General features: G+C 70.4%; 5 protein-coding genes across 5 annotated transcripts; all 5 read right to left on the minus strand.

Moving 5' to 3' along the window:
- Nucleotides 1-832: 832 nt before the first annotated feature.
- Nucleotides 833-2,101, minus strand: LOC134757998 (double homeobox protein 4-like protein 4). Its single transcript, XM_063703516.1, has one exon. It carries the CDS (start codon nt 2,099-2,101, stop codon nt 833-835), a length of 1,269 nt encoding a protein of 422 aa, XP_063559586.1.
- A 2,039-nt stretch (nt 2,102-4,140) lies between these two features.
- Nucleotides 4,141-5,409, minus strand: LOC134757999 (double homeobox protein 4-like protein 4). The gene has a single exon (XM_063703517.1). It carries the CDS (start codon nt 5,407-5,409, stop codon nt 4,141-4,143), a length of 1,269 nt encoding a protein of 422 aa, XP_063559587.1.
- Nucleotides 5,410-7,448: 2,039 nt separating this feature from the next.
- Nucleotides 7,449-8,717, minus strand: LOC129532377 (double homeobox protein 4-like protein 4). The gene has a single exon (XM_055381569.2). It carries the CDS (start codon nt 8,715-8,717, stop codon nt 7,449-7,451), a length of 1,269 nt encoding a protein of 422 aa, XP_055237544.1.
- A 2,039-nt stretch (nt 8,718-10,756) lies between these two features.
- Nucleotides 10,757-12,025, minus strand: LOC134758000 (double homeobox protein 4-like protein 4). Its single transcript, XM_063703518.1, has one exon. It carries the CDS (start codon nt 12,023-12,025, stop codon nt 10,757-10,759), a length of 1,269 nt encoding a protein of 422 aa, XP_063559588.1.
- A 2,039-nt stretch (nt 12,026-14,064) lies between these two features.
- LOC134758001 (double homeobox protein 4-like protein 4) lies at nt 14,065-15,333 on the minus strand. The gene has a single exon (XM_063703519.1). The coding sequence runs from the start codon at nt 15,331-15,333 to the stop codon at nt 14,065-14,067; it is 1,269 nt and encodes a 422-aa protein (XP_063559589.1).
- Nucleotides 15,334-17,111: the final 1,778 nt, after the last annotated feature.

Consider the following 17,111-nt stretch of genomic DNA (forward strand, 5'->3'; position numbering starts at 1 on the left):
CCGAAGGCCGCTTTTGCTCTCTGCCTTCCTCCCTCTGTCCCTGGCTCCCTGCCGCCCGCCCCCTGTCCCTGCGTCGCTCTGTCTTTCCCTCCGTTCCTCACTGCCTCCCTCTCTCCCACCCTCCCTCCCTCCCTCCTAACGTCCCTCCGCCCATCCTTCCGCCCCTCTAGGTCTCCCGTTCCTCTCTCCATCTCTGCCCGCCTTCCCTCCCGCCTGGAACGGTCAGCGTCCCCGGCGTGCGCGGGGCCTGCGGTCGGCGTTCCGCCGGCAGGCGCTCCACGGTGGCAGCTGGGAGGCTGCAGGGGCACGGACGGGCGAGCGACGGTGGAGCGGAGGCGCAGAGGAGGCGAGCCGCGGGAGGGATGGCAGGCCTGGGCGCTGCGCGGGCCCGGTGTTTGGCGGGACGGGGGTCTCCACCCAGCCCAGGGGAGGACGCATTTTCCGGGGGTGGGGGGTGGGGGTGGGGGTGGGGAGGGGGTGGTCGGGCGTGGGTGGGGTGCTGGAAAGCCGTGAGAGCTCTGCCCGGGCTGCTCCCACAGCCTAGGCGGCTGCCCGCAAACCCGCGCGTGCGCAGTAGGCGGCCCACCTGCTGCTACCTGGGCCGGCTCTGGGATCCCCGGGATGCCCAGGAAAGAATGGCAGTTCTCTGCTGTGTGGAGTCTCTCGCCGGGCCTAGACCTAGAAGGCAGGAATCCCAGGCGGGTCAGCCCGGCGGGGAAGACACGCCGCTCCACGCCCAGCCAGGTGTTCCCCGCGAAAGAGAGGCCACCGCCCTGCCCCGACCCGACCCGACCCAACCCGACCCGACCCGACCCCGTCCCAACCCCGCGTCCTAAAGCTCCTCCAGCAGAGCCCGGTATTCTTCCTCGCTGAGGGGTGCTTCCAGCGAGGCGGCCTCTTCCAAGGCCTCCAGCTCCCCCGGGGCCTCCGTTTCTAGGAAAGGTTGCGCCCGCTGCAGAAACTCCGGGCTCGCCAGGAGCTCATCCAGCAGCAGGCCGGAGGGGAGTGCAGACGAGCGCCCCGGCTCCTGGAGCGCCTGGGAGGGCGCCCGGATGCCTTGCATCTGCCCCTGCCGCGCGGAGGCCTCCGGGGGCGCGGGCTGGGGAGGTGGAGCTGCCCCGGCTTGGGGTTCCCACGCCGCCCCGGCGACCTGGGGACCCCGGCCCCAGCCCCACCACGGACTCCCCTGGGACGTGGGTGGCGCAAGCACACCTTGGCCCTGTGGCCCCGCTTGAGCGGGCCCAGGCTGTCCCACCGCGCAAGGGCCCGGCGGGCCGTCGCGCTGCGGGTCCCGGTCCTCCCGGCATTTGCCCGGCTGCGGAGGCCACCGAGGAGTCTGAGGGTGGGAGAGCGCCCCTTCCGGAGGAGCCGGGGCAGCGTAGGCAAAATCCCCGCGTGCCGGGGCAGGTTGGGAGATCCCCTCTGCCGGCGCGGCCTGGCTGGGCTGGAGCACGGGGACGGCCCTCGCTCCCTGGCTCACGAAAGCCCCCTGTGGGAGGGCCCCAGGCGCGCAGGGCACGTGGGGTGCGGGAAGCCCCGTTCCCCACGCCCCGGTGTGGGCGAAGGCGACCCACGAGGGAGCAGGGTGACACCCGCCGGGGGCCGCGTCGCACAGGCCGCCTGCGTGCGCGGGCGCCCTGCCACCCTGTCCCGGGTGCCTGGCCCTTCGATTCTGAAACCAGATCTGAATCCTGGACTCCGGGAGGCCCGTCTCTCTGGCCAGCTCTTCCCTGGCGGCGATGCCTGGAAAGCGATCCTTCTCAAAGGCTCGGAGGAGCAGGGCGGTCTGGGATCCGGTGACGGCGGTCCGCTTTCGCCTGCCTTCTTGCGGGCCGCGTCTCCCGGGCCAGGGCCGAGATTCCCGCCGGTGCTGCCTCAGCTGGCGTGACCTCTCATTCTGAAACCAAATCTGGACCCTGGGCTCCGGAATGCCGATAGCCTGGGCCAGCCGTTCTCTGGTGGCGATGCCCGGGTACGGGTTCCGCTCAAAGCAGGCTCGCAGGGCCTCGCTTTGGCTCGGGGTCCAAACGAGTCTCCTTCGCCGTCCTCGTCCTCGGGCTTCCGCGGGGAGGGTGCTGTCCGAAGGTGTCGGGAGGGCCATCGCGGGGAGCCCCGGCCGGAATTTCACGGACGGACACGGGCAGAGAGAGGCCGGCGGGCTCCCGTGCACCTCACTGTGCACTGCGGCAGGTGCAGCCAGACTGTGCACTGCGGCAGGTGCAGCCAGGAAGCCGGCCCAGACAGCCAGCCAGCGGCTCTTATAAAGGCCCACAGGCAGGCAGGCTCCACCCCTTCATGAAGGGCGGTGAGCCCTGGGACAGCACGCCGCCCCCCGCCCCCCAGGAAGGGCCCCAGGGCGTTGAGGCCAGGGTCGGGGTGGGGGGGTTTGAGGTGGGGCGGGGGAGGGCGTGGTGATGGTGGTGGTGGTGGGGCCGGAGAGACGAAGCGGAAGGGGGAGAGGGGGAAGGGGTGAGGGGGGCGCGTTTCGGGGGCTGGCTCTCCCGACCTCTCCACGAATCCCGCGGGAACTGGAAGCCGCTCTCTGGGCTCCCGCGCGTCTTCAGCAGGGAGAAACCAGCCTGGAAGGGTGGAGGGGAGTGTGGAAATGAACCTCCGTGGGAGTCTTGAGCTTTCCAGGCCCTCTCTCCGTGAAGGAGGCAATGCCCGTGGGTGTCGCCGTTGCCGGGACAGTCTCACACACGCAGGCGTGTGGCTCTGGTTCATCTCCACGTAGAAGACCAGAGCGAGACCCCAGAGAGAAGATACATCCCCGGCGCGATGGCCTGACGATGGATTCCTGTGTCCGGCAACATGGGGAGGCTGCAGTGTGGCCGGTTTGGAAACTGGCAAGGAGAGCGAAGGCGCCATGCCGGTCTTCCACCCTTCCCTGGGATGTTTCTGGGTGCCCGCAGAGCTCCGGGAGCAAACAGTCAGCACGGCCAGCCTTTCGGGGGCCCGAGAGACGTGAGCAACAGGCCCCCTTGCAGAGGGCAAAGCAACGTGGAATCCAAAATCGCGCCTCAGTCGTCCTGAGTGTGGCTCCTCCGTGGTCGGGGCTGTCGGCCTCGCGCTCCGTTGCAGGGCTCAGCCTGGGGATGTGCGGTCTGTGCACCAGGCGGTTGAAAACCCGACGGCAACCCGAGTCCCGGTCTTTTGTCTCTGAGGAAACCGCCCACTCCTTGGGCCACGGAATCGGGGCGAATGAGTGCCCCGCCGGCCGACGCGGCGGCGGCTGTGGGCCCAGCCCTCAGCCGACGCCGGGCGCTTACCGTTTTCCCGGAGCGCGGGGGTCCCGTCGCTCCCGGAGGCCGAAGGCCGCTTTTGCTCTCTGCCTTCCTCCCTCTGTCCCTGGCTCCCTGCCGCCCGCCCCCTGTCCCTGCGTCGCTCTGTCTTTCCCTCCGTTCCTCACTGCCTCCCTCTCTCCCACCCTCCCTCCCTCCCTCCTAACGTCCCTCCGCCCATCCTTCCGCCCCTCTAGGTCTCCCGTTCCTCTCTCCATCTCTGCCCGCCTTCCCTCCCGCCTGGAACGGTCAGCGTCCCCGGCGTGCGCGGGGCCTGCGGTCGGCGTTCCGCCGGCAGGCGCTCCACGGTGGCAGCTGGGAGGCTGCAGGGGCACGGACGGGCGAGCGACGGTGGAGCGGAGGCGCAGAGGAGGCGAGCCGCGGGAGGGATGGCAGGCCTGGGCGCTGCGCGGGCCCGGTGTTTGGCGGGACGGGGGTCTCCACCCAGCCCAGGGGAGGACGCATTTTCCGGGGGTGGGGGGTGGGGGTGGGGGTGGGGAGGGGGTGGTCGGGCGTGGGTGGGGTGCTGGAAAGCCGTGAGAGCTCTGCCCGGGCTGCTCCCACAGCCTAGGCGGCTGCCCGCAAACCCGCGCGTGCGCAGTAGGCGGCCCACCTGCTGCTACCTGGGCCGGCTCTGGGATCCCCGGGATGCCCAGGAAAGAATGGCAGTTCTCTGCTGTGTGGAGTCTCTCGCCGGGCCTAGACCTAGAAGGCAGGAATCCCAGGCGGGTCAGCCCGGCGGGGAAGACACGCCGCTCCACGCCCAGCCAGGTGTTCCCCGCGAAAGAGAGGCCACCGCCCTGCCCCGACCCGACCCGACCCAACCCGACCCGACCCGACCCCGTCCCAACCCCGCGTCCTAAAGCTCCTCCAGCAGAGCCCGGTATTCTTCCTCGCTGAGGGGTGCTTCCAGCGAGGCGGCCTCTTCCAAGGCCTCCAGCTCCCCCGGGGCCTCCGTTTCTAGGAAAGGTTGCGCCCGCTGCAGAAACTCCGGGCTCGCCAGGAGCTCATCCAGCAGCAGGCCGGAGGGGAGTGCAGACGAGCGCCCCGGCTCCTGGAGCGCCTGGGAGGGCGCCCGGATGCCTTGCATCTGCCCCTGCCGCGCGGAGGCCTCCGGGGGCGCGGGCTGGGGAGGTGGAGCTGCCCCGGCTTGGGGTTCCCACGCCGCCCCGGCGACCTGGGGACCCCGGCCCCAGCCCCACCACGGACTCCCCTGGGACGTGGGTGGCGCAAGCACACCTTGGCCCTGTGGCCCCGCTTGAGCGGGCCCAGGCTGTCCCACCGCGCAAGGGCCCGGCGGGCCGTCGCGCTGCGGGTCCCGGTCCTCCCGGCATTTGCCCGGCTGCGGAGGCCACCGAGGAGTCTGAGGGTGGGAGAGCGCCCCTTCCGGAGGAGCCGGGGCAGCGTAGGCAAAATCCCCGCGTGCCGGGGCAGGTTGGGAGATCCCCTCTGCCGGCGCGGCCTGGCTGGGCTGGAGCACGGGGACGGCCCTCGCTCCCTGGCTCACGAAAGCCCCCTGTGGGAGGGCCCCAGGCGCGCAGGGCACGTGGGGTGCGGGAAGCCCCGTTCCCCACGCCCCGGTGTGGGCGAAGGCGACCCACGAGGGAGCAGGGTGACACCCGCCGGGGGCCGCGTCGCACAGGCCGCCTGCGTGCGCGGGCGCCCTGCCACCCTGTCCCGGGTGCCTGGCCCTTCGATTCTGAAACCAGATCTGAATCCTGGACTCCGGGAGGCCCGTCTCTCTGGCCAGCTCTTCCCTGGCGGCGATGCCTGGAAAGCGATCCTTCTCAAAGGCTCGGAGGAGCAGGGCGGTCTGGGATCCGGTGACGGCGGTCCGCTTTCGCCTGCCTTCTTGCGGGCCGCGTCTCCCGGGCCAGGGCCGAGATTCCCGCCGGTGCTGCCTCAGCTGGCGTGACCTCTCATTCTGAAACCAAATCTGGACCCTGGGCTCCGGAATGCCGATAGCCTGGGCCAGCCGTTCTCTGGTGGCGATGCCCGGGTACGGGTTCCGCTCAAAGCAGGCTCGCAGGGCCTCGCTTTGGCTCGGGGTCCAAACGAGTCTCCTTCGCCGTCCTCGTCCTCGGGCTTCCGCGGGGAGGGTGCTGTCCGAAGGTGTCGGGAGGGCCATCGCGGGGAGCCCCGGCCGGAATTTCACGGACGGACACGGGCAGAGAGAGGCCGGCGGGCTCCCGTGCACCTCACTGTGCACTGCGGCAGGTGCAGCCAGACTGTGCACTGCGGCAGGTGCAGCCAGGAAGCCGGCCCAGACAGCCAGCCAGCGGCTCTTATAAAGGCCCACAGGCAGGCAGGCTCCACCCCTTCATGAAGGGCGGTGAGCCCTGGGACAGCACGCCGCCCCCCGCCCCCCAGGAAGGGCCCCAGGGCGTTGAGGCCAGGGTCGGGGTGGGGGGGTTTGAGGTGGGGCGGGGGAGGGCGTGGTGATGGTGGTGGTGGTGGGGCCGGAGAGACGAAGCGGAAGGGGGAGAGGGGGAAGGGGTGAGGGGGGCGCGTTTCGGGGGCTGGCTCTCCCGACCTCTCCACGAATCCCGCGGGAACTGGAAGCCGCTCTCTGGGCTCCCGCGCGTCTTCAGCAGGGAGAAACCAGCCTGGAAGGGTGGAGGGGAGTGTGGAAATGAACCTCCGTGGGAGTCTTGAGCTTTCCAGGCCCTCTCTCCGTGAAGGAGGCAATGCCCGTGGGTGTCGCCGTTGCCGGGACAGTCTCACACACGCAGGCGTGTGGCTCTGGTTCATCTCCACGTAGAAGACCAGAGCGAGACCCCAGAGAGAAGATACATCCCCGGCGCGATGGCCTGACGATGGATTCCTGTGTCCGGCAACATGGGGAGGCTGCAGTGTGGCCGGTTTGGAAACTGGCAAGGAGAGCGAAGGCGCCATGCCGGTCTTCCACCCTTCCCTGGGATGTTTCTGGGTGCCCGCAGAGCTCCGGGAGCAAACAGTCAGCACGGCCAGCCTTTCGGGGGCCCGAGAGACGTGAGCAACAGGCCCCCTTGCAGAGGGCAAAGCAACGTGGAATCCAAAATCACGCCTCAGTCGTCCTGAGTGTGGCTCCTCCGTGGTCGGGGCTGTCGGCCTCGCGCTCCGTTGCAGGGCTCAGCCTGGGGATGTGCGGTCTGTGCACCAGGCGGTTGAAAACCCGACGGCAACCCGAGTCCCGGTCTTTTGTCTCTGAGGAAACCGCCCACTCCTTGGGCCACGGAATCGGGGCGAATGAGTGCCCCGCCGGCCGACGCGGCGGCGGCTGTGGGCCCAGCCCTCAGCCGACGCCGGGCGCTTACCGTTTTCCCGGAGCGCGGGGGTCCCGTCGCTCCCGGAGGCCGAAGGCCGCTTTTGCTCTCTGCCTTCCTCCCTCTGTCCCTGGCTCCCTGCCGCCCGCCCCCTGTCCCTGCGTCGCTCTGTCTTTCCCTCCGTTCCTCACTGCCTCCCTCTCTCCCACCCTCCCTCCCTCCCTCCTAACGTCCCTCCGCCCATCCTTCCGCCCCTCTAGGTCTCCCGTTCCTCTCTCCATCTCTGCCCGCCTTCCCTCCCGCCTGGAACGGTCAGCGTCCCCGGCGTGCGCGGGGCCTGCGGTCGGCGTTCCGCCGGCAGGCGCTCCACGGTGGCAGCTGGGAGGCTGCAGGGGCACGGACGGGCGAGCGACGGTGGAGCGGAGGCGCAGAGGAGGCGAGCCGCGGGAGGGATGGCAGGCCTGGGCGCTGCGCGGGCCCGGTGTTTGGCGGGACGGGGGTCTCCACCCAGCCCAGGGGAGGACGCATTTTCCGGGGGTGGGGGGTGGGGGTGGGGGTGGGGAGGGGGTGGTCGGGCGTGGGTGGGGTGCTGGAAAGCCGTGAGAGCTCTGCCCGGGCTGCTCCCACAGCCTAGGCGGCTGCCCGCAAACCCGCGCGTGCGCAGTAGGCGGCCCACCTGCTGCTACCTGGGCCGGCTCTGGGATCCCCGGGATGCCCAGGAAAGAATGGCAGTTCTCTGCTGTGTGGAGTCTCTCGCCGGGCCTAGACCTAGAAGGCAGGAATCCCAGGCGGGTCAGCCCGGCGGGGAAGACACGCCGCTCCACGCCCAGCCAGGTGTTCCCCGCGAAAGAGAGGCCACCGCCCTGCCCCGACCCGACCCGACCCAACCCGACCCGACCCGACCCCGTCCCAACCCCGCGTCCTAAAGCTCCTCCAGCAGAGCCCGGTATTCTTCCTCGCTGAGGGGTGCTTCCAGCGAGGCGGCCTCTTCCAAGGCCTCCAGCTCCCCCGGGGCCTCCGTTTCTAGGAAAGGTTGCGCCCGCTGCAGAAACTCCGGGCTCGCCAGGAGCTCATCCAGCAGCAGGCCGGAGGGGAGTGCAGACGAGCGCCCCGGCTCCTGGAGCGCCTGGGAGGGCGCCCGGATGCCTTGCATCTGCCCCTGCCGCGCGGAGGCCTCCGGGGGCGCGGGCTGGGGAGGTGGAGCTGCCCCGGCTTGGGGTTCCCACGCCGCCCCGGCGACCTGGGGACCCCGGCCCCAGCCCCACCACGGACTCCCCTGGGACGTGGGTGGCGCAAGCACACCTTGGCCCTGTGGCCCCGCTTGAGCGGGCCCAGGCTGTCCCACCGCGCAAGGGCCCGGCGGGCCGTCGCGCTGCGGGTCCCGGTCCTCCCGGCATTTGCCCGGCTGCGGAGGCCACCGAGGAGTCTGAGGGTGGGAGAGCGCCCCTTCCGGAGGAGCCGGGGCAGCGTAGGCAAAATCCCCGCGTGCCGGGGCAGGTTGGGAGATCCCCTCTGCCGGCGCGGCCTGGCTGGGCTGGAGCACGGGGACGGCCCTCGCTCCCTGGCTCACGAAAGCCCCCTGTGGGAGGGCCCCAGGCGCGCAGGGCACGTGGGGTGCGGGAAGCCCCGTTCCCCACGCCCCGGTGTGGGCGAAGGCGACCCACGAGGGAGCAGGGTGACACCCGCCGGGGGCCGCGTCGCACAGGCCGCCTGCGTGCGCGGGCGCCCTGCCACCCTGTCCCGGGTGCCTGGCCCTTCGATTCTGAAACCAGATCTGAATCCTGGACTCCGGGAGGCCCGTCTCTCTGGCCAGCTCTTCCCTGGCGGCGATGCCTGGAAAGCGATCCTTCTCAAAGGCTCGGAGGAGCAGGGCGGTCTGGGATCCGGTGACGGCGGTCCGCTTTCGCCTGCCTTCTTGCGGGCCGCGTCTCCCGGGCCAGGGCCGAGATTCCCGCCGGTGCTGCCTCAGCTGGCGTGACCTCTCATTCTGAAACCAAATCTGGACCCTGGGCTCCGGAATGCCGATAGCCTGGGCCAGCCGTTCTCTGGTGGCGATGCCCGGGTACGGGTTCCGCTCAAAGCAGGCTCGCAGGGCCTCGCTTTGGCTCGGGGTCCAAACGAGTCTCCTTCGCCGTCCTCGTCCTCGGGCTTCCGCGGGGAGGGTGCTGTCCGAAGGTGTCGGGAGGGCCATCGCGGGGAGCCCCGGCCGGAATTTCACGGACAGACACGGGCAGAGAGAGGCCGGCGGGCTCCCGTGCACCTCACTGTGCACTGCGGCAGGTGCAGCCAGACTGTGCACTGCGGCAGGTGCAGCCAGGAAGCCGGCCCAGACAGCCAGCCAGCGGCTCTTATAAAGGCCCACAGGCAGGCAGGCTCCACCCCTTCATGAAGGGCGGTGAGCCCTGGGACAGCACGCCGCCCCCCGCCCCCCAGGAAGGGCCCCAGGGCGTTGAGGCCAGGGTCGGGGTGGGGGGGTTTGAGGTGGGGCGGGGGAGGGCGTGGTGATGGTGGTGGTGGTGGGGCCGGAGAGACGAAGCGGAAGGGGGAGAGGGGGAAGGGGTGAGGGGGGCGCGTTTCGGGGGCTGGCTCTCCCGACCTCTCCACGAATCCCGCGGGAACTGGAAGCCGCTCTCTGGGCTCCCGCGCGTCTTCAGCAGGGAGAAACCAGCCTGGAAGGGTGGAGGGGAGTGTGGAAATGAACCTCCGTGGGAGTCTTGAGCTTTCCAGGCCCTCTCTCCGTGAAGGAGGCAATGCCCGTGGGTGTCGCCGTTGCCGGGACAGTCTCACACACGCAGGCGTGTGGCTCTGGTTCATCTCCACGTAGAAGACCAGAGCGAGACCCCAGAGAGAAGATACATCCCCGGCGCGATGGCCTGACGATGGATTCCTGTGTCCGGCAACATGGGGAGGCTGCAGTGTGGCCGGTTTGGAAACTGGCAAGGAGAGCGAAGGCGCCATGCCGGTCTTCCACCCTTCCCTGGGATGTTTCTGGGTGCCCGCAGAGCTCCGGGAGCAAACAGTCAGCACGGCCAGCCTTTCGGGGGCCCGAGAGACGTGAGCAACAGGCCCCCTTGCAGAGGGCAAAGCAACGTGGAATCCAAAATCACGCCTCAGTCGTCCTGAGTGTGGCTCCTCCGTGGTCGGGGCTGTCGGCCTCGCGCTCCGTTGCAGGGCTCAGCCTGGGGATGTGCGGTCTGTGCACCAGGCGGTTGAAAACCCGACGGCAACCCGAGTCCCGGTCTTTTGTCTCTGAGGAAACCGCCCACTCCTTGGGCCACGGAATCGGGGCGAATGAGTGCCCCGCCGGCCGACGCGGCGGCGGCTGTGGGCCCAGCCCTCAGCCGACGCCGGGCGCTTACCGTTTTCCCGGAGCGCGGGGGTCCCGTCGCTCCCGGAGGCCGAAGGCCGCTTTTGCTCTCTGCCTTCCTCCCTCTGTCCCTGGCTCCCTGCCGCCCGCCCCCTGTCCCTGCGTCGCTCTGTCTTTCCCTCCGTTCCTCACTGCCTCCCTCTCTCCCACCCTCCCTCCCTCCCTCCTAACGTCCCTCCGCCCATCCTTCCGCCCCTCTAGGTCTCCCGTTCCTCTCTCCATCTCTGCCCGCCTTCCCTCCCGCCTGGAACGGTCAGCGTCCCCGGCGTGCGCGGGGCCTGCGGTCGGCGTTCCGCCGGCAGGCGCTCCACGGTGGCAGCTGGGAGGCTGCAGGGGCACGGACGGGCGAGCGACGGTGGAGCGGAGGCGCAGAGGAGGCGAGCCGCGGGAGGGATGGCAGGCCTGGGCGCTGCGCGGGCCCGGTGTTTGGCGGGACGGGGGTCTCCACCCAGCCCAGGGGAGGACGCATTTTCCGGGGGTGGGGGGTGGGGGTGGGGGTGGGGAGGGGGTGGTCGGGCGTGGGTGGGGTGCTGGAAAGCCGTGAGAGCTCTGCCCGGGCTGCTCCCACAGCCTAGGCGGCTGCCCGCAAACCCGCGCGTGCGCAGTAGGCGGCCCACCTGCTGCTACCTGGGCCGGCTCTGGGATCCCCGGGATGCCCAGGAAAGAATGGCAGTTCTCTGCTGTGTGGAGTCTCTCGCCGGGCCTAGACCTAGAAGGCAGGAATCCCAGGCGGGTCAGCCCGGCGGGGAAGACACGCCGCTCCACGCCCAGCCAGGTGTTCCCCGCGAAAGAGAGGCCACCGCCCTGCCCCGACCCGACCCGACCCAACCCGACCCGACCCGACCCCGTCCCAACCCCGCGTCCTAAAGCTCCTCCAGCAGAGCCCGGTATTCTTCCTCGCTGAGGGGTGCTTCCAGCGAGGCGGCCTCTTCCAAGGCCTCCAGCTCCCCCGGGGCCTCCGTTTCTAGGAAAGGTTGCGCCCGCTGCAGAAACTCCGGGCTCGCCAGGAGCTCATCCAGCAGCAGGCCGGAGGGGAGTGCAGACGAGCGCCCCGGCTCCTGGAGCGCCTGGGAGGGCGCCCGGATGCCTTGCATCTGCCCCTGCCGCGCGGAGGCCTCCGGGGGCGCGGGCTGGGGAGGTGGAGCTGCCCCGGCTTGGGGTTCCCACGCCGCCCCGGCGACCTGGGGACCCCGGCCCCAGCCCCACCACGGACTCCCCTGGGACGTGGGTGGCGCAAGCACACCTTGGCCCTGTGGCCCCGCTTGAGCGGGCCCAGGCTGTCCCACCGCGCAAGGGCCCGGCGGGCCGTCGCGCTGCGGGTCCCGGTCCTCCCGGCATTTGCCCGGCTGCGGAGGCCACCGAGGAGTCTGAGGGTGGGAGAGCGCCCCTTCCGGAGGAGCCGGGGCAGCGTAGGCAAAATCCCCGCGTGCCGGGGCAGGTTGGGAGATCCCCTCTGCCGGCGCGGCCTGGCTGGGCTGGAGCACGGGGACGGCCCTCGCTCCCTGGCTCACGAAAGCCCCCTGTGGGAGGGCCCCAGGCGCGCAGGGCACGTGGGGTGCGGGAAGCCCCGTTCCCCACGCCCCGGTGTGGGCGAAGGCGACCCACGAGGGAGCAGGGTGACACCCGCCGGGGGCCGCGTCGCACAGGCCGCCTGCGTGCGCGGGCGCCCTGCCACCCTGTCCCGGGTGCCTGGCCCTTCGATTCTGAAACCAGATCTGAATCCTGGACTCCGGGAGGCCCGTCTCTCTGGCCAGCTCTTCCCTGGCGGCGATGCCTGGAAAGCGATCCTTCTCAAAGGCTCGGAGGAGCAGGGCGGTCTGGGATCCGGTGACGGCGGTCCGCTTTCGCCTGCCTTCTTGCGGGCCGCGTCTCCCGGGCCAGGGCCGAGATTCCCGCCGGTGCTGCCTCAGCTGGCGTGACCTCTCATTCTGAAACCAAATCTGGACCCTGGGCTCCGGAATGCCGATAGCCTGGGCCAGCCGTTCTCTGGTGGCGATGCCCGGGTACGGGTTCCGCTCAAAGCAGGCTCGCAGGGCCTCGCTTTGGCTCGGGGTCCAAACGAGTCTCCTTCGCCGTCCTCGTCCTCGGGCTTCCGCGGGGAGGGTGCTGTCCGAAGGTGTCGGGAGGGCCATCGCGGGGAGCCCCGGCCGGAATTTCACGGACGGACACGGGCAGAGAGAGGCCGGCGGGCTCCCGTGCACCTCACTGTGCACTGCGGCAGGTGCAGCCAGACTGTGCACTGCGGCAGGTGCAGCCAGGAAGCCGGCCCAGACAGCCAGCCAGCGGCTCTTATAAAGGCCCACAGGCAGGCAGGCTCCACCCCTTCATGAAGGGCGGTGAGCCCTGGGACAGCACGCCGCCCCCCGCCCCCCAGGAAGGGCCCCAGGGCGTTGAGGCCAGGGTCGGGGTGGGGGGGTTTGAGGTGGGGCGGGGGAGGGCGTGGTGATGGTGGTGGTGGTGGGGCCGGAGAGACGAAGCGGAAGGGGGAGAGGGGGAAGGGGTGAGGGGGGCGCGTTTCGGGGGCTGGCTCTCCCGACCTCTCCACGAATCCCGCGGGAACTGGAAGCCGCTCTCTGGGCTCCCGCGCGTCTTCAGCAGGGAGAAACCAGCCTGGAAGGGTGGAGGGGAGTGTGGAAATGAACCTCCGTGGGAGTCTTGAGCTTTCCAGGCCCTCTCTCCGTGAAGGAGGCAATGCCCGTGGGTGTCGCCGTTGCCGGGACAGTCTCACACACGCAGGCGTGTGGCTCTGGTTCATCTCCACGTAGAAGACCAGAGCGAGACCCCAGAGAGAAGATACATCCCCGGCGCGATGGCCTGACGATGGATTCCTGTGTCCGGCAACATGGGGAGGCTGCAGTGTGGCCGGTTTGGAAACTGGCAAGGAGAGCGAAGGCGCCATGCCGGTCTTCCACCCTTCCCTGGGATGTTTCTGGGTGCCCGCAGAGCTCCGGGAGCAAACAGTCAGCACGGCCAGCCTTTCGGGGGCCCGAGAGACGTGAGCAACAGGCCCCCTTGCAGAGGGCAAAGCAACGTGGAATCCAAAATCACGCCTCAGTCGTCCTGAGTGTGGCTCCTCCGTGGTCGGGGCTGTCGGCCTCGCGCTCCGTTGCAGGGCTCAGCCTGGGGATGTGCGGTCTGTGCACCAGGCGGTTGAAAACCCGACGGCAACCCGAGTCCCGGTCTTTTGTCTCTGAGGAAACCGCCCACTCCTTGGGCCACGGAATCGGGGCGAATGAGTGCCCCGCCGGCCGACGCGGCGGCGGCTGTGGGCCCAGCCCTCAGCCGACGCCGGGCGCTTACCGTTTTCCCGGAGCGCGGGGGTCCCGTCGCTCCCGGAGGCCGAAGGCCGCTTTTGCTCTCTGCCTTCCTCCCTCTGTCCCTGGCTCCCTGCCGCCCGCCCCCTGTCCCTGCGTCGCTCTGTCTTTCCCTCCGTTCCTCACTGCCTCCCTCTCTCCCACCCTCCCTCCCTCCCTCCTAACGTCCCTCCGCCCATCCTTCCGCCCCTCTAGGTCTCCCGTTCCTCTCTCCATCTCTGCCCGCCTTCCCTCCCGCCTGGAACGGTCAGCGTCCCCGGCGTGCGCGGGGCCTGCGGTCGGCGTTCCGCCGGCAGGCGCTCCACGGTGGCAGCTGGGAGGCTGCAGGGGCACGGACGGGCGAGCGACGGTGGAGCGGAGGCGCAGAGGAGGCGAGCCGCGGGAGGGATGGCAGGCCTGGGCGCTGCGCGGGCCCGGTGTTTGGCGGGACGGGGGTCTCCACCCAGCCCAGGGGAGGACGCATTTTCCGGGGGTGGGGGGTGGGGGTGGGGGTGGGGAGGGGGTGGTCGGGCGTGGGTGGGGTGCTGGAAAGCCGTGAGAGCTCTGCCCGGGCTGCTCCCACAGCCTAGGCGGCTGCCCGCAAACCCGCGCGTGCGCAGTAGGCGGCCCACCTGCTGCTACCTGGGCCGGCTCTGGGATCCCCGGGATGCCCAGGAAAGAATGGCAGTTCTCTGCTGTGTGGAGTCTCTCGCCGGGCCTAGACCTAGAAGGCAGGAATCCCAGGCGGGTCAGCCCGGCGGGGAAGACACGCCGCTCCACGCCCAGCCAGGTGTTCCCCGCGAAAGAGAGGCCACCGCCCTGCCCCGACCCGACCCGACCCAACCCGACCCGACCCGACCCCGTCCCAACCCCGCGTCCTAAAGCTCCTCCAGCAGAGCCCGGTATTCTTCCTCGCTGAGGGGTGCTTCCAGCGAGGCGGCCTCTTCCAAGGCCTCCAGCTCCCCCGGGGCCTCCGTTTCTAGGAAAGGTTGCGCCCGCTGCAGAAACTCCGGGCTCGCCAGGAGCTCATCCAGCAGCAGGCCGGAGGGGAGTGCAGACGAGCGCCCCGGCTCCTGGAGCGCCTGGGAGGGCGCCCGGATGCCTTGCATCTGCCCCTGCCGCGCGGAGGCCTCCGGGGGCGCGGGCTGGGGAGGTGGAGCTGCCCCGGCTTGGGGTTCCCACGCCGCCCCGGCGACCTGGGGACCCCGGCCCCAGCCCCACCACGGACTCCCCTGGGACGTGGGTGGCGCAAGCACACCTTGGCCCTGTGGCCCCGCTTGAGCGGGCCCAGGCTGTCCCACCGCGCAAGGGCCCGGCGGGCCGTCGCGCTGCGGGTCCCGGTCCTCCCGGCATTTGCCCGGCTGCGGAGGCCACCGAGGAGTCTGAGGGTGGGAGAGCGCCCCTTCCGGAGGAGCCGGGGCAGCGTAGGCAAAATCCCCGCGTGCCGGGGCAGGTTGGGAGATCCCCTCTGCCGGCGCGGCCTGGCTGGGCTGGAGCACGGGGACGGCCCTCGCTCCCTGGCTCACGAAAGCCCCCTGTGGGAGGGCCCCAGGCGCGCAGGGCACGTGGGGTGCGGGAAGCCCCGTTCCCCACGCCCCGGTGTGGGCGAAGGCGACCCACGAGGGAGCAGGGTGACACCCGCCGGGGGCCGCGTCGCACAGGCCGCCTGCGTGCGCGGGCGCCCTGCCACCCTGTCCCGGGTGCCTGGCCCTTCGATTCTGAAACCAGATCTGAATCCTGGACTCCGGGAGGCCCGTCTCTCTGGCCAGCTCTTCCCTGGCGGCGATGCCTGGAAAGCGATCCTTCTCAAAGGCTCGGAGGAGCAGGGCGGTCTGGGATCCGGTGACGGCGGTCCGCTTTCGCCTGCCTTCTTGCGGGCCGCGTCTCCCGGGCCAGGGCCGAGATTCCCGCCGGTGCTGCCTCAGCTGGCGTGACCTCTCATTCTGAAACCAAATCTGGACCCTGGGCTCCGGAATGCCGATAGCCTGGGCCAGCCGTTCTCTGGTGGCGATGCCCGGGTACGGGTTCCGCTCAAAGCAGGCTCGCAGGGCCTCGCTTTGGCTCGGGGTCCAAACGAGTCTCCTTCGCCGTCCTCGTCCTCGGGCTTCCGCGGGGAGGGTGCTGTCCGAAGGTGTCGGGAGGGCCATCGCGGGGAGCCCCGGCCGGAATTTCACGGACGGACACGGGCAGAGAGAGGCCGGCGGGCTCCCGTGCACCTCACTGTGCACTGCGGCAGGTGCAGCCAGACTGTGCACTGCGGCAGGTGCAGCCAGGAAGCCGGCCCAGACAGCCAGCCAGCGGCTCTTATAAAGGCCCACAGGCAGGCAGGCTCCACCCCTTCATGAAGGGCGGTGAGCCCTGGGACAGCACGCCGCCCCCCGCCCCCCAGGAAGGGCCCCAGGGCGTTGAGGCCAGGGTCGGGGTGGGGGGGTTTGAGGTGGGGCGGGGGAGGGCGTGGTGATGGTGGTGGTGGTGGGGCCGGAGAGACGAAGCGGAAGGGGGAGAGGGGGAAGGGGTGAGGGGGGCGCGTTTCGGGGGCTGGCTCTCCCGACCTCTCCACGAATCCCGCGGGAACTGGAAGCCGCTCTCTGGGCTCCCGCGCGTCTTCAGCAGGGAGAAACCAGCCTGGAAGGGTGGAGGGGAGTGTGGAAATGAACCTCCGTGGGAGTCTTGAGCTTTCCAGGCCCTCTCTCCGTGAAGGAGGCAATGCCCGTGGGTGTCGCCGTTGCCGGGACAGTCTCACACACGCAGGCGTGTGGCTCTGGTTCATCTCCACGTAGAAGACCAGAGCGAGACCCCAGAGAGAAGATACATCCCCGGCGCGATGGCCTGACGATGGATTCCTGTGTCCGGCAACATGGGGAGGCTGCAGTGTGGCCGGTTTGGAAACTGGCAAGGAGAGCGAAGGCGCCATGCCGGTCTTCCACCCTTCCCTGGGATGTTTCTGGGTGCCCGCAGAGCTCCGGGAGCAAACAGTCAGCACGGCCAGCCTTTCGGGGGCCCGAGAGACGTGAGCAACAGGCCCCCTTGCAGAGGGCAAAGCAACGTGGAATCCAAAATCACGCCTCAGTCGTCCTGAGTGTGGCTCCTCCGTGGTCGGGGCTGTCGGCCTCGCGCTCCGTTGCAGGGCTCAGCCTGGGGATGTGCGGTCTGTGCACCAGGCGGTTGAAAACCCGACGGCAACCCGAGTCCCGGTCTTTTGTCTCTGAGGAAACCGCCCACTCCTTGGGCCACGGAATCGGGGCGAATGAGTGCCCCGCCGGCCGACGCGGCGGCGGCTGTGGGCCCAGCCCTCAGCCGACGCCGGGCGCTTACCGTTTTCCCGGAGCGCGGGGGTCCCGTCGCTCCCGGAGGCCGAAGGCCGCTTTTGCTCTCTGCCTTCCTCCCTCTGTCCCTGGCTCCCTGCCGCCCGCCCCCTGTCCCTGCGTCGCTCTGTCTTTCCCTCCGTTCCTCACTGCCTCCCTCTCTCCCACCCTCCCTCCCTCCCTCCTAACGTCCCTCCGCCCATCCTTCCGCCCCTCTAGGTCTCCCGTTCCTCTCTCCATCTCTGCCCGCCTTCCCTCCCGCCTGGAACGGTCAGCGTCCCCGGCGTGCGCGGGGCCTGCGGTCGGCGTTCCGCCGGCAGGCGCTCCACGGTGGCAGCTGGGAGGCTGCAGGGGCACGGACGGGCGAGCGACGGTGGAGCGGAGGCGCAGAGGAGGCGAGCCGCGGGAGGGATGGCAGGCCTGGGCGCTGCGCGGGCCCGGTGTTTGGCGGGACGGGGGTCTCCACCCAGCCCAGGGGAGGACGCATTTTCCGGGGGTGGGGGGTGGGGGTGGGGGTGGGGAGGGGGTGGTCGGGCGTGGGTGGGGTGCTGGAAAGCCGTGAGAGCTCTGCCCGGGCTGCTCCCACAGCCTAGGCGGCTGCCCGCAAACCCGCGCGTGCG

This window comes from Gorilla gorilla, chromosome 2, assembly GCF_029281585.2.
Source record: "Gorilla gorilla gorilla isolate KB3781 chromosome 2, NHGRI_mGorGor1-v2.1_pri, whole genome shotgun sequence".
In the NCBI taxonomy this organism is placed as follows: domain Eukaryota; kingdom Metazoa; phylum Chordata; class Mammalia; order Primates; family Hominidae; genus Gorilla; species Gorilla gorilla.